Genomic DNA, 14,396 nt, shown 5'->3' on the forward strand with positions numbered 1-14,396 from the left:
ATATGGATAAGATATGGAGGAGGAGATATGGATAAGATATGGAAGAGGAGATATGGAGGAGGAGGAGGTATGGAGGAGGAGATATGGAGGAGGAGATATGGAGGAGGAGATATGGAGGGGATATGGAAGAAGAGATACAGAAGAGGAGATACGGAGGAGGAGGTACGGAGGATATATGGAGGAGAAGATAGGGAGAAGATATGGAGGAGGAGGTATGGAGGAGGCGATATGGGGGAGGAGGTATGGGGGAGATAAGGAGATAAGGAGGAGGAGATATGGAGGAGGAGATATGGACGAGATATGGAGGAGGAGGTACGGAGGAGATATGGAGGAGGAGGTATGGAGGAGGAGATATGGAGGAGATATGGAGGAGGTACGGAGGAGATATGGAGGAGGAGGTATGGAGGAGGAGATATGGAGGAGAAGATATGGAGGAGAAGATATGGAGGAGGTACGGAGGAGGAGGTATGGAGGAGGAGATATGGAGGAGGAGGTATGGAGGACGAGATATGGAGGAGGTATGGAAGAGGAGATATGGGGAATATATGGAGGAGGAGGGGATATGGAGGAGCAGGTACAGAGGAGAAATGGAAGAGGAGATATGGAGGAGGAGATATGGAAGAGAAGATATGGAGGAGGAGGTATGGAGAATATATGGAGAAAGAGATATGGAGGAGGAGATATGGAGAAGATATGGAGGAGGAGATATGGAGGAGGAGGTACGGAGGAGATATGGAAGAGGAGGTATGGAGGAGGAGGTATGGAGGAGGAGATATGGGGGAGGAGGTACAGAGGAGAAATGGCGGAGGAGAAGATAAGGAGGGGGAGATATGGACGAGGAGATACGGAGGAGGTGGTATGGAGAATATATGGAGGAGGAGATACGGAGGAGGAGGTACGGAGGAGATATGGAGAAGATAGGGAGAAGATATGGAGGAGGAGGTATGGAGGAGGAGATATGGAGGAGAAGATATGGAGGAGGAGGTATGGAGAATATATGGAGGAGGAGGTATGGAGGAAGAGATACAGGTCTCACTCCTCCTCCTCCATAAAAACAGAGGGGTGGTGAGGAGATGACCAGCTAGCAGATGGGTGGTGAGGAGATGACCAGCTAGCAGAGGGGTGGTGAGGAGAAGACAAGCTATCAGAGGAGTGGTGAGGAGAGGACCAGCTAGCAGAGGAGAGGACCAGCTAGCAGAGGAGTGGTGAGGAGAGGACCAGCTAGCAGAGGAGTGGTGAGGAGAAGACAAGCTATCAGAGGAGTGGTGAGGAGAGGACCAGCTAGCAGAGGAGAGGACCAGCTAGCAGAGGAGAGGTGAGGAGAGGACCAGCTAGCAGAGGAGTGGTGAAGAGAGGACCAGCTAGCAGAGGAGAGGACCAACTAGCAGAGGAGAGGACCAGCTAGCAGAGGAGTGGTGAGGAGAGGACCAGCTAGCAGAGGACCAGCTAGCAGAAGAGAGGTGAGGACCAGCTAGCAGAGGAGTGGTGAGGACAGGACCAGCTAGCAGAGGAGTGGTGAGGAGAGGACCAGCTAGCAGAGGAGAGGTGAGGAGAGGACCAGCTAGTAGAGGAGAGGACCAGCTAGCAGAGGAGTGGTGAGGAGAGGACCAGCTAGTAGAGGAGAGGAACAGCTAGCAGAGGAGTGGTGAGGAGAGGACCATCTAGTAGAGGAGAGGACCAGCTAGCAGAGGAGTGGTGAGGAGAGGACCAGCTAGCTGAGGAGAGGACCAGCTAGCAGAATAGTGGTGAGGAGAGGACCAGCTAGTAGAGGAGAGGACCACCTAGCAGAGGAGTGGTGAGGAGAGGACCAGCTAGTAGAGGAGAGGACCAGCTAGCAGATGAGTGGTGAGGAGAGGACCAGCTAGCAGAGGAGAGGTGAGGAGAGGACCAGCTAGCAGAGGAGTGGTGAGGAGAGGACCAGCTAGCAGAGGAGTGGTGATGAGAGGACCAGCTAGCAGGGGAGAGGACCAGCTACAGAAGAGTGGTGAGGAGTGGACCAGCTAGCAGAGGACGGGTGAGGACCAGCTAGCAGAGGAGAGGTGAGGAGAATACAAGCTATCAGAGTAGTGGTGAGGAGAGGACCAGCTAGCAGAGGAGTGGTGAGGAGAGGACCAGCTATTAGAGGAGAGGACCAGCTAGCAGAGGAGAGGTGAGGAGAGGACCAGCTAGCAGAGGAGTGGTGAAGAGAGGACCAGCTAGCAGAGGAGAGGACCAGCTAGCAGAGGAGTGGTGAGGAGAGGACCAGCTAGCAGAGGACCAGCTAGCAGAAGAGAGGTGAGGAGAGGACCAGCTAGCAGAGGAGAGGACCAGCTAGCAGAATAGTGGTGAGGATAGGACCAGCTAGAAGAGGAGAGGACCAGCTAGCAGAGGAGTGGTGAGGAGAGGACCAGCTAGTAGAGGAGAGGACCACCTAGCAGAGGAGTGGTGAGGAGAGCACCAGCTAGTAGAGGAGAGGACCAGCTAGCAGATGAGTGGTGAGGAGAGGACCAGCTAGCAGAGGGGAGGTGAGGAGAGGACCAGCTAGCAGAGGAGTGGTGAGGAGAGGACCAGCTAGCAGAGGAGTGGTGATGAGAGGACCAGCTAGCAGAAGAGAGGACCAGCTAGCAGAAGAGTGGTGAGGAGAGGACCAGCTAGCAGAGGAGAGGTGAGGAGAGGACGAGCTAGCAGAGGAGAGGTGAGGAGAATACAAGCTATCAGATGAGTGGTGAGGAGAGGACCAGCTAGCAGAGGAGAGGACCAGCTAGCAGAATAGTGGTGAGGATAGGACCAGCTAGTAGAGGAGAGGACCAGCTAGCAGAGGAGTGGTGAGGAGAGGACCAGCTAGTAGAGGAGAGGACCACCTAGCAGAGGAGTGGTGAGGAGAGCACCAGCTAGTAGAGGAGAGGACCAGCTAGCAGATGAGTGGTGAGGAGAGGACCAGCTAGCAGAGGGGAGGTGAGGAGAGGACCAGCTAGCAGAGGAGTGGTGAGGAGAGGACCAGCTAGCAGAGGAGTGGTGATGAGAGGACCAGCTAGCAGAAGAGAGGACCAGCTAGCAGAAGAGTGGTGAGGAGAGGACCAGCTAGCAGAGGAGAGGTGAGGAGAGGACCAGCTATTAGAGGAGAGGACCAGCTAGCAGAGGAGAGGTGAGGAGAGGACCAGCTATCAGAGGAGTGGTGAAGAGAGGACCAGCTAGCAGAGGAGAGGACCAGCTAGCAGAGGAGAGGACCAGCTAGCAGAGGAGTGGTGAGGAGAGGACCAGCTAGCAGAGGACCAGCTAGCAGAAGAGAGGTGAGGACCAGCTAGCAGAGGAGTGGTGAGGAGAGGACCAGCTAGCAGAGGAGAGGACCAGCTAGCAGAATAGTGGTGAGGATAGGACCAGCTAGTAGAGGAGAGGACCAGCTAGCAGAGGAGTGGTGAGGAGAGGACCAGCTAGTAGAGGAGAGGACCACCTAGCAGAGGAGTGGTGAGGAGAGCACCAGCCAATAGAGGAGAGGACCAGCTAGCAGATGAGTGGTGAGGAGAGGACCAGCTAGCAGAGGGGAGGTGAGGAGAGGACCAGCTAGCAGAGGAGTGGTGAGGAGAGGACCAGCTAGCAGAGGAGTGGTGATGAGAGGACCAGCTAGCAGAAGAGAGGACCAGCTAGCAGAAGAGTGGTGAGGAGAGGACCAGCTAGCAGAGGAGAGGTGAGGAGAGGACGAGCTAGCAGAGGAGAGGTGAGGAGAATACAAGCTATCAGATGAGTGGTGAGGAGAGGACCAGCTAGCAGAGGAGTGGTGAGGAGAGGACCAGCTAGCAGAGGAGAGGTGAGGAGAGGACAAGCTAGCAGAGGAGTGGTGAAGAGAGGACCAGCTAGCAGAGGAGAGGACCAGCTAGCAGAGGAGAGGACCAGCTAGCAGAGGAGTGGTGAGGAGAGGACCAGCTAGCAGAGGACCAGCTAGCAGAAGAGAGGTGAGGACCAGCTAGCAGAGGAGTGGTGAGGACAGGACCAGCTAGCAGAGGAGTGGTGAGGAGAGGACCAGCTAGCAGAGGAGAGGTGAGGAGAGGACCAGCTAGCAGATGAGTGGTGAGGAGAGGACCAGCTAGCAGAGGAGAGGACCAGCTAGCAGAGGAGTGGTGAGGAGAGGACCAGCTAGCAGAGGACCCGCTAGCAGAAGAGAGGTGAGGACCAGCTAGCAGAGGAGTGGTGAGGACAGGACCAGCTAGCAGAGGAGTGGTGAGGAGAGGACCAGCTAGCAGAGGAGAGGTGAGGAGAGGACCAGCTAGTAGAGGAGAGGACCAGCTAGCAGAGGAGAGGACCAGCTAGCAGAGGAGTGGTGAGGAGAGGACCAGCTAGCAGAGGAGAGGACCAGCTAGCAGAGGAGTGGTGAGGAGAGGACCAGCTAGCAGAGGACCAGCTAGCAGAAGAGAGGTGAGGACCAGCTAGCAGAGGAGTGGTGAGGACAGGACCAGCTAGCAGAGGAGTGGTGAGGAGAGGACCAGCTAGCAGAGGAGAGGTGAGGACCAGCTAGTAGAGGAGAGGACCAGCTAGCAGAGGAGTGGTGAGGAGAGGACCATTTAGTAGAGGAGAGGACCAGCTAGCAGATGAGTGGTGAGGAGAGGACCAGCTAGTAGAGGAGAGTACCAGCTAGCAGAGGAGTGGTGAGGAGAGGACCAGCTAGCAGAGGAGAGGACCAGCTAGCAGAATAGTGGTGAGGAGAGGACCAGCTAGCAGAGGAGTGGTGAGGAGAGGACCAGCTAGTAGAGGAGAGGACCAGCTAGCAGAGGAGTGGTGAGGAGAGGACCAGCTAGTAGAGGAGAGGACCAGCTAGCAGAGGAATGGTGAGGAGAGGACCAGCTAGTAGAGCAGAGGACCAGCTAGCAGAGGAGTGGTGAGGAGAGGACCAGCTAGAAGAACAGCCAGGTAGGTAATGATTCCCAAATGACACCCTATTCCCTCCATAGAGCCCATTGGGTCCTGTTCAAAGATAGCACCCTATTCCCTACATAGTACACTATCTTGGATGCAATACTGTGATAGACATAAAGCGCTGCTCTGCCTTCTGAACAGGTTCTACAGGCCCTGGTTTTGTCTCACCTGGACTACTGTTCAGTTGTGTGGAAAGTTGCCACAAAGACGGACTTGGGAAAATTGCAGTTGTCTCAGAACCGGGCAGCACGGCTGACCTTTAAAAGTACACAAAGAGCTACCAGAGGTCTCTTCACAGTCCCCAAGTCCAGAACAGACTATGGGAGGTTCACAGTACTACATAGAGCCATGGCTACATGGAACTCTATTCCACATCAGGTAACTGACGCAGCAGTAGAATCAGATTTAAAAAACAGATAAAAATACTCCTATGGAACAACGGGGTCTGTGAAGAGACACACACACATGGTGATATTGAACATGTTGTGGATGTGTGGTGGTGTAGAGATGTTATATGATGTACTGTTTTATCTTTAGGTCATTCAGTTAAAACACAGTTCATCTCTTGTTTCATATGTAATATGGTTGCTTTGGTGTGTTTTGACCCCAGCAAGAGTCGCTTGGCAACAGCTAATGGGGATCCCTAAAAAATACAAATAGACAGACCTCACTGTCCGAGGGGTCAGTGAGGGCCCCTTATCCCTGCTTCTGACTCACCCCCCCACCCCTGGGTTGTCCTTCACCACCGGAGGATGTCATTGGATCATATCCACTACTCAGTTTGTCATGTAGTTCATTGCAGCACAATGGTATCCATGACACCCTAGGAGTGGAGAAGACTCCAGAAACAGATCTGGGACCAGGCTAGTTTAGTGCTTACTAAACAGACAGCACAAACAGACCTGGGACCAGGCTAGTTTAGTGCTTACTAAACAGACAGCACAAACAGACCTGGGACCAGGCTAGTTTAGTGCTTACTAAACAGACAGCACAAACAGACCTGGGACCAGGCTAGTTTAGTGCTTACTAAACAGACAGCACAAACAGACCTGGCACCAGGCTAGTTTAGTGGTTACTAAACAGACAGCACAAACAGACCTGGGACCAGGCTAGTTTAGTGCTTACTAAACAGACAGTAAAACAGACCTGGGACCAGGCTAGTTTACTGGTTACTAAACAGACCTGGGACCAGGCTAGTTTAGTGCTTACTAAACAGACAGTAAAACAGACCTGGGACAAGGCTAGTTTAGTGCTTACTAAACACAGTAAAACAACTGAACAGTATGTAGAGGGTTATTTAATATCACTGCATGACCAGGGAGTGGATGGGTCCTTTCTTATCCACCATCATCATTATGACCAGTGTGAGTCAGTTTCAACTAAACCCTCCTGTTATCACCATTGTGACTGTGCATCATTCAACACATGGTGCCAATAAGTCTACATGGCAAAAACAAGACATTGAAGATTCTGAACAATTCATAAATTCCACTGGCAAGAGTTTATTCCATAAAAAACAACAGTTTTTCTATTATGGAAAGTTTATACAATAAAGGCAACATTGCCACACAAAACAAATACAGATTTGGCACTTTGTTATATACAAATACAAGTAGACATTAATACTGCCACATGACAAAGACATTGATATCCCACCATCCCTTTGGTCAATGAAATAGATAAACAAATAACATAGCAATTATTTCAGCTCCAGAATTGGAAATGATAACGACCATGTACAACTGCTGGGTTAAAAACACTTTACGTGAATATTATTTCTGTGTCCACAAGTGGCACCCTATTCCCTATATAGTGCACTTACTTTTGACCAGAGCCCTATGGGCCCCCTATGGCCCCTGTTTAGGACATCATTTCATGGCCATAAAGAACACAATATTTTCTAGAAAACCTCCTCCCATCACAAATGAAAAGATACTAATCAAAACAGATTTCCAATTCATTCATCATCTGTGACTTCTTCAAGATCATCATCTTCCTCTTCATCATCCACATCTTCGTCATCTCCCTCCTCCTCCTCTCTCCTCTGTCTGCTCGGGGTCAGTGATTGCTATAGAAAACAGGCAGTCATTCAGTAAATAGACTGACTAAAAAGATGATCACTACAACTTGTTACCATTCTAAAACCATGTATTCTGTGTCTGTGCTGTAAAGTACATTATTCAATACAATGCAACTTTGTATGAGTCTGTTTCTGCTATCATGCCAACTCCTTGTTACTCATTGCCAAGCCATATTTGGAGATGGCAAGCACACAACCAGTATCTGAGACCAGGGCTAGGCTAGCGTCCGAGACCAGGGCTAGGCTAGCGTCCGAGACCAGGGCTAGGCTAGCGTCCGAGACCAGGGCTAGGCTAGCGTCCGAGACCAGGGCTAGGCTAGCGTCCGAGACCAGGGCTAGGCTAGCCCCTGAGCACTGGGCTAGGCTAGAGTCCGAGACCAGGGCTAGGCTAGCGTCCGAGACCAGGGCTAGGCTAGCGTCCGAGACCAGGGCTAGGCTAGCGTCCGAGACCAGGGCTAGACTAGCGTCCGAGACCAGGGCTAGGCTAGCGTCCGAGACCAGGGCTAGGCTAGCCCCTGAGCACAGGGCTAGGCTAGAGTCCGAGACCAGGGCTAGGCTAGCGTCTGAGACCAGGCTCAGCATCCTCAAAGACAGAGGAGATGGAAAAAAAGCAGGCTACCTCTAGGTGTTCCTGTTAAATAAAGCAGTTTGATATCAGATTACAGGCTACCTTTAGGTTTTCCTGTTGAATAAAGCAGTTTGATATCAGATTACAGGCTACCTCTAGGTGTTCCTGTTAAATAAAGCAGTTTGATATCAGATTACAGGCTACCTCTAGGTGTTCCTGTTAAATAAAGCAGTTTGATATCAGATTACAGGCTACCTCTAGGTGTTCCTGTGAAGAGGTTAGTTAGGTTGTGATGATAAGGATGATGTTGCTGTACACAGCTCAGATACAACCTGACTGATAAAGGTACAGTAAGGCATATTAACAAGGGCCATTGAACGTTCTGCTTTTCTACGAGGAAAACTGGGGGATTCTGCGTGGAGCAAAAACCATGTTGGAAGCATCGCGATGACCCCATTAACACTCCCATCAATCAAAACAAGTGGTTGAATTACACCACAGTTATCGGGCACCAACAGTAGATGTCTGGCCACAGAAGAAGACAAAGGTCAAAGGTTCAGAACCTGAAGAGAGTAAGTTGGTTTTGGGCACCAGTATCTTACCTGTAAGGTCCCCGTTTTACTCAGGGTAGACGCAGTCAGATTGAGTGATGTTTTGGAATTAGCACGCACTATTTCTAAGCGAGACTGGTAGTCAGGGGGGTGCAGCAAGCTCCTGAATACCTGCCAAAACAGGACGGAGGGCTGGCTATACTCTTCCATTTAGAAACCCCCCCCCAAAAACAGTGATTCTGCTGGCCTCTTGAACTGACAATTGGGTGTAAACAATGGACATTTCCAGAATGTAAACAAATGTGTTCTGCCTTTGATAGCCAATTATAAATGAGTATGAAGAATGGAACACTATCAATAATGTGCAGAATCCTAGACATTACCCTGGATAAAAGTCCTATTACACTGGACATACATGCAGTGGGGATAGAACATGTCTTATATTAACAATGGAGAAAGACGGGTTTAAACATGGCCGCCCCCCCCCCCCAGGCAACAGCTTCGGTCCCATCCACAAAGGGTAAAGAAAATAATTAATGTTAGTGCTGCATTAAATGGCATAAAATATAATTTTAATATAATCATGTATTCTATCTATAAATGTGTTGATAGTTGACTTGTGATGTGCGAGCCATCAAGTCAATTTTAAAAATCTATATTATTTTTACCGCTTATTTCAAGCTAAAAAGGGAAAAGTGGAAGAGAGATTGACTTCATCACTACTTGTTTTTGTAAGAAGTGTTGACAAATAAAATAACATTTTATTGGTCACGTATTCATTTTTAGCTAATGTTATTGTGGGTGTAGCAAAATGCTGGTGTTTCTAGCTCCAACAATGCAGTAATATCTAACTAAATGCTTGTGTTCCTAGCTCCAACAGTGCAGTAGTATCTAACTAAATGCTGGTTTTCCTAGCTCCAACAGTGCAGTAGTACCTAACTAAATGCTGGTTTTCCTAGCTCCAACAGTGCAGTAGTACCTAACAGTGCAGTAGTATCTAAAAAAGATTCACAATTGTACACACAAATCTAAAAGTAAAATAATGGAATTAAGAAATTTATATTTATTAGATTGTGCAATGTCGGCATGGCATTGACTAAAATACAGTAGAATGGAATACAGTATCTACAGTTGAAGTCAGAAGTTTACATACACCTTAGCCAAATACACTTGAAGTCAGTTTCTCACAATTCCTGACATTTAATCCTAGTAAAAATTCCCTGTCTTAGGTCAGTTAGGATCCCCACTTTATTTTAAGAATGTGAAATGTCAGAATAATAGTAGAGAAAATGATTTCTTTCAGCTTTTATTTCTTTCATCACATTCCCGGAGAGAGAGTCAGAAGTTTACATACACTCAATTAGTATTTGGTAGCATTGCCTTTCAATTGTTTAACTTGGGTCAAACGTTTCGGGTAGCCTTCCACAAGCTTCCCACAATAATTTGGGTGAATTTTGGCCCATTTTGGCCCCTCCTGACAGAGGTGGAGTAACTGAGTCAGATTTGTAGGACCTCCTTGCTCGCACACGCCTTTTCAGTTCTGCCCACACATTTTCTATGGGACTGAGGTCAGGGCTTTGTGATGGCCACTACCATACCTTGACTTTGTTGTCCTTAAGCCATTTTGCCACAACTTTGAAAGTATGCTTGGGGACATTGTCCAATTGGATGACGGTTTTGGAGCAGTCTCTTCTTCCTTGCTGAGCGGCCTTTCAGATTATGTCAATATAGGACTCGTTTTACTGTGGATATAGATACTTTTGTCCCTGTTTACTCCAGCATCTTCACAAGGTCCTTCGCTTTTGTTCTGGGATTGATTTGCACTTTTCGCACCAAAGTACGTTCATCTCTAGGAGACAGAACATATCTCCTTCCTGGGCAGTATGACGGCTCCGTGGTGTTTATACCTGCGTACTATTGTTTGTACAGATGAATGTGGTACCTTCAGGCGTTTGGAAATTGCTCCCAAGGATGAAACAGACTTGTCGAGGTCTTGGCTGATTTCTATAGATCTCCCCATGATGTCAAGCTAAGAGGCACTGAGTTTGAAGGTAGGCCTTGAAATACTTCCACAGGTACACCTCCAATTGACTCAAATTATGTCAATTAGCCTATCAGAAGCTTCTAAAGCCATGACATAATTTTCGGGAATTTTCTAAGCTGTTTAAAGGCTCAGTCAACTTAGTGTATGTAAACTTCTGACCCACTGGAATTGTGATACAGTGAAATAATCGGTCTGTAAACAATTGCTGGAAAAATTATTTGTGCCATGCACAAAGTAGATGTCCTAACCGACTTGCCAAAACTATAGTTTATTAAAAAGAAATGTGTGGTTGAAAAATGAGTTTTAATGACTCCAACCTAAGTGTATGTAAACTTCCAACTTCAACTGTATATATGAAATGAGTAAGCAGTATGTAAGCATTATTAAAGTGGCCAGTACTGCCATGTACAGTCATGTGAAAAAGTAAGTACACCCTCTGGAAAGTGGTCATGTTGTTTATTACATATTTGGACACCTATATTTGAGCTAAATTCCCACCACATTCATTAATAAAAAAGTAACCCAATTTAACAAATCATACAAAATAAATAAACTTTGAAAATGTTAAGCAATTACGCAGAAAAAAGTGAGTAAAAGTAGGGGTGTACTATGATATAAAATAGCTAAAATTAGAATCAGGTGCAACAAAACAGGTGAAAATGATTAGAAAATCATTAGAGAGTACCTTGGGAGGGTGCAGTCCTCCACAAAGATGGCTCAACTACAAATGGAGAAAATTCCAGACCACTGGCAATCGTCCCACCAAATTCAGCCAAAGAGTTGCCCGAAAGATGCTCATAGCAGTCTGTAAGAACCCCAGGGTTACATCAAGGGATCTACAGGCCTCTCTTGCCACAATCAATGTCGACGTTCATGAGTCAACTGTCAGAAAGAGACAAACTTGGCCTACATGGGAGGTCGGAAGGAAGAAGCCCCAAACCTGGCCTACATGGGAGGTCAGGAAGGAAGAAGACCCAAACCTGGCCTACATGGGAGGTCAGGAAGGAAGAAGACCCAAACCTGGCCTACATGGGAGGTCAGGAAGGAAGAAGCCCCAAACCTGGCCTACATGGGAGGTCAGGAAGGAAGAAGCCCCAAACCTGGCCTACATGGGAGGTCAGGAAGGAAGAAGACCCAAACCTGGCCTACATGGGAGGTCAGGAAGGAAGAAGCCCCAAACCTGGCCGACATGGGAGGTCAGGAAGGAAGAAGCCCCAAACCTGGCCTACATGGGAGGTCAGGAAGGAAGAAGCCCCAAACCTGGCCTACATGGGAGGTCAGGAAGGAAGAAGACCCAAACCTGGCCTACATGGGAGGTCAGGAAGGAAGAAGCCCCAAACCTGGCCTACATGGGAGGTCAGGAAGGAAGAAGCCCCAAACCTGGCCTACATGGGAGGTCAGGAAGGAAGAAGCCTCTGCTCTCAAAAAAGAAAATGCCAGACAACACTTTACTTTTACTTTTCACCCTCTCCACTACTGTCCCGTCGAAGTGGATAGGGGGGCTGCTCCCTCTGCTGTTCCCTGAAGTCCACGATCAGTTCCTTTGTTTTGTTGACTTTGAGTGAGACAACACACTTTGCTGACAACACACTCTGAGGGCCCCACCTCCTCCCTGTATGGAGCTGATGCCTTGGCTAATGGGGATCCCTAATAAACCCCAGGAAGAGTAGCTGATGCCTTGGCTAGTGGGGATCCATAATAACCCCCAGGAAGAGTAGCTGCTGCCTTGGCTAATGGGGATCCATAATAAACCCCAGGAAGAGTAGCTGATGCCTTGGCTAATGGGGATCCATAATAAACCCCAGGAAGAGTAGCTGATGCCTTGGCTAATGGGGATCCATAATAAACCTCAGGAAGAGTAGCTGATGCCTTGGCTAATGGGGATCCATAATAAACCCCAGGAAGAGTAGCTGATGCCTTGGCTAATGGGGATCCATAATAAACCTCAGGAAGAGTAGCTGATGCCTTGGCTAATGGGGATCCATAATAAACCCCAGGAAGAGTAGCTGATGCCTTGGCTAATGGGGATCCATAATAAACCTCAGGAAGAGTAGCTGATGCCTTGGCTAATGGGGATCCATAATAAACCTCAGGAAGAGTAGCTGCTGCCTTGGCTAATGGGGATCCATAATAAACCCCAGGAAGAGTAGCTGATGCCTTGGCTAATGGGGATCCATAATAAACCTCAGGAAGAGTAGCTGATGCCTTGGCTAATGGGGATCCATAATAAACCTCAGGAAGAGTAGCTGATGCCTTGGCTAATGGGGATCCATAATAACCCTCAGGAAGAGTAGCTGATGCCTTGGCTAATGGGGATCCATAATAACCCTCAGGAAGAGTAGCTGATGCCTTGGCTAATGGGGATCCATAATAAACCTCAGGAAGAGTAGCTGATGCCTTGGCTAATGGGGATCCATAATAACCCATAGGAAGAGTAGCTGATGCCTTGGCTAATGGGGATCCATAATAAACCTCAGGAAGAGTAGCTGATGCCTTGGCTAATGGGGATCCATAATAACCCTCAGGAAGAGTAGCTGATGCCTTGGCTAATGGGGATCCATAATAAACCCCAGGAAGAGTAGCTGATGCCTTGGCTAATGAGGATCCATAATAAACCTCAGGAAGAGTAGCTGATGCCTTGGCTAATGGGGATCCATAATAAACCTCAGGAAGAGTAGCTGATGCCTTGGCTAATGAGGATCCATAATAAACCTCAGGAAGAGTAGCTGATGCCTTGGCTAATGGGGATCCATAATAAACCCCAGGAAGAGTAGCTGATGCCTTGGCTAATGGGGATCCATAATAACCCTCAGGAAGAGTAGCTGATGCCTTGGCTAATGGGGATCCCTAATAAACCTCAGGAAGAGTAGCTGATGCCTTGGCTAATGAGGATCCATAATAAACCTCAGGAAGAGTAGCTGATGCCTTGGCTAATGGGGATCCCTAATAAACCTCAGGAAGAGTAGCTGATGCCTTGGCTAATGAGGATCCATAATAAACCTCAGGAAGAGTAGCTGATGCCTTGGCTAATGGGGATCCATAATAAACCCCAGGAAGAGTAGCTGATGCCTTGGCTAATGGGGATCCATAATAAACCCCAGGAAGAGTAGCTGATGCCTTGGCTAATGGGGATCCATAATAAACCTCAGGAAGAGTAGCTGATGCCTTGGCTAATGGGGATCCATAATAAACCTCAGGAAGAGTAGCTGATGCCTTGGCTAATGGGGATCCATAATAAACCTCAGGAAGAGTAGCTGATGCCTTGGCTAATGGGGATCCATAATAAACCTCAGGAAGAGTAGCTGATGCCTTGGCTAATGGGGATCCATAATAAACCCCAGGAAGAGTAGCTGATGCCTTGGCTAATGGGGATCCATAATAAACCCCAGGAAGAGTAGCTGATGCCTTGGCTAATGGGGATCCATAATAAACCCCAGGAAGAGTAGCTGATGCCTTGGCTAATGGGGATCCATAATAAACCCCAGGAAGAGTAGCTGATGCCTTGGCTAATGGGGATCCATAATAAACCCCAGGAAGAGTAGCTGATGCCTTGGCTAATGGGGATCCATAATAAACCCCAGGAAGAGTAGCTGATGCCTTGGCTAATGGGGATCCATAATAAACCTCAGGAAGAGTAGCTGATAACTTGGCTAATGGGGATCCATAATAAACCTCAGGAAGAGTAGCTGATGCCTTGGCTAATGGGGATCCATAATAAACCTCAGGAAGAGTAGCTGATGCCTTGGCTAATGGGAATCCATAATAAACCTCAGGAAGAGTAGCTGATGCCTTGGCTAATGGGGATCCATAATAAACCTCAGGAAGAGTAGCTGATGCCTTGGCTAATGGGGATCCATAATAAACCTCAGGAAGAGTAGCTGATGCCTTGGCTAATGGGGATCCATAATAAACCCCAGGAAGAGTAAGCGATGCCTTGGCTAATGGGGATCCATAATAAACCTCAGGAAGAGTAGCTGATGCCTTGGCTAATGGGGATCCATAATAAACCCCAGGAAGAGTAGCTGATGCCTTGGCTAATGGGGATCCATAATAAACCCCAGGAAGAGTAGCTGATGCCTTGGCTAATGGGGATCCATAATAAACCTCAGGAAGAGTAGCTGATGCCTTGGCTAATGGGGATCCATAATAAACCCCAGGAAGAGTAGCTGATGCCTTGGCTAATGGGGATCCATAATAAACCCCAAGAAGAGTAGCTGATGCCTTGGCTAATGGGGATCCATAATAAACCTCAGGAAGAGTAGCTGA

The 14,396-nt window shown here is 48.2% G+C and overlaps 1 protein-coding gene across 1 annotated transcript in view; it reads right to left on the reverse strand.

Annotated features, from left to right (window-relative positions):
* Positions 1–6,405: 6,405 nt before the first annotated feature.
* The window catches only part of LOC139372796 (CBY1 interacting BAR domain containing 1), a 39,820-nt gene continuing 31,829 nt past the window's right edge, over positions 6,406–14,396 (reverse strand). The window contains exons 8-9 of the mRNA XM_071112600.1: positions 8,138–8,257; positions 6,406–6,955 (exon numbers count right to left, since the gene is read on the reverse strand). Coding sequence (XP_070968701.1) covers positions 6,845–6,955; positions 8,138–8,257 — 231 coding nt within the window. The 3' untranslated portion in view covers positions 6,406–6,844. The remainder of the gene's footprint in view (positions 6,956–8,137; positions 8,258–14,396) is intronic.

Source organism: Oncorhynchus clarkii, chromosome 18 (genome assembly GCF_045791955.1).
Source record: "Oncorhynchus clarkii lewisi isolate Uvic-CL-2024 chromosome 18, UVic_Ocla_1.0, whole genome shotgun sequence".
NCBI lineage: Eukaryota > Metazoa > Chordata > Actinopteri > Salmoniformes > Salmonidae > Oncorhynchus > Oncorhynchus clarkii.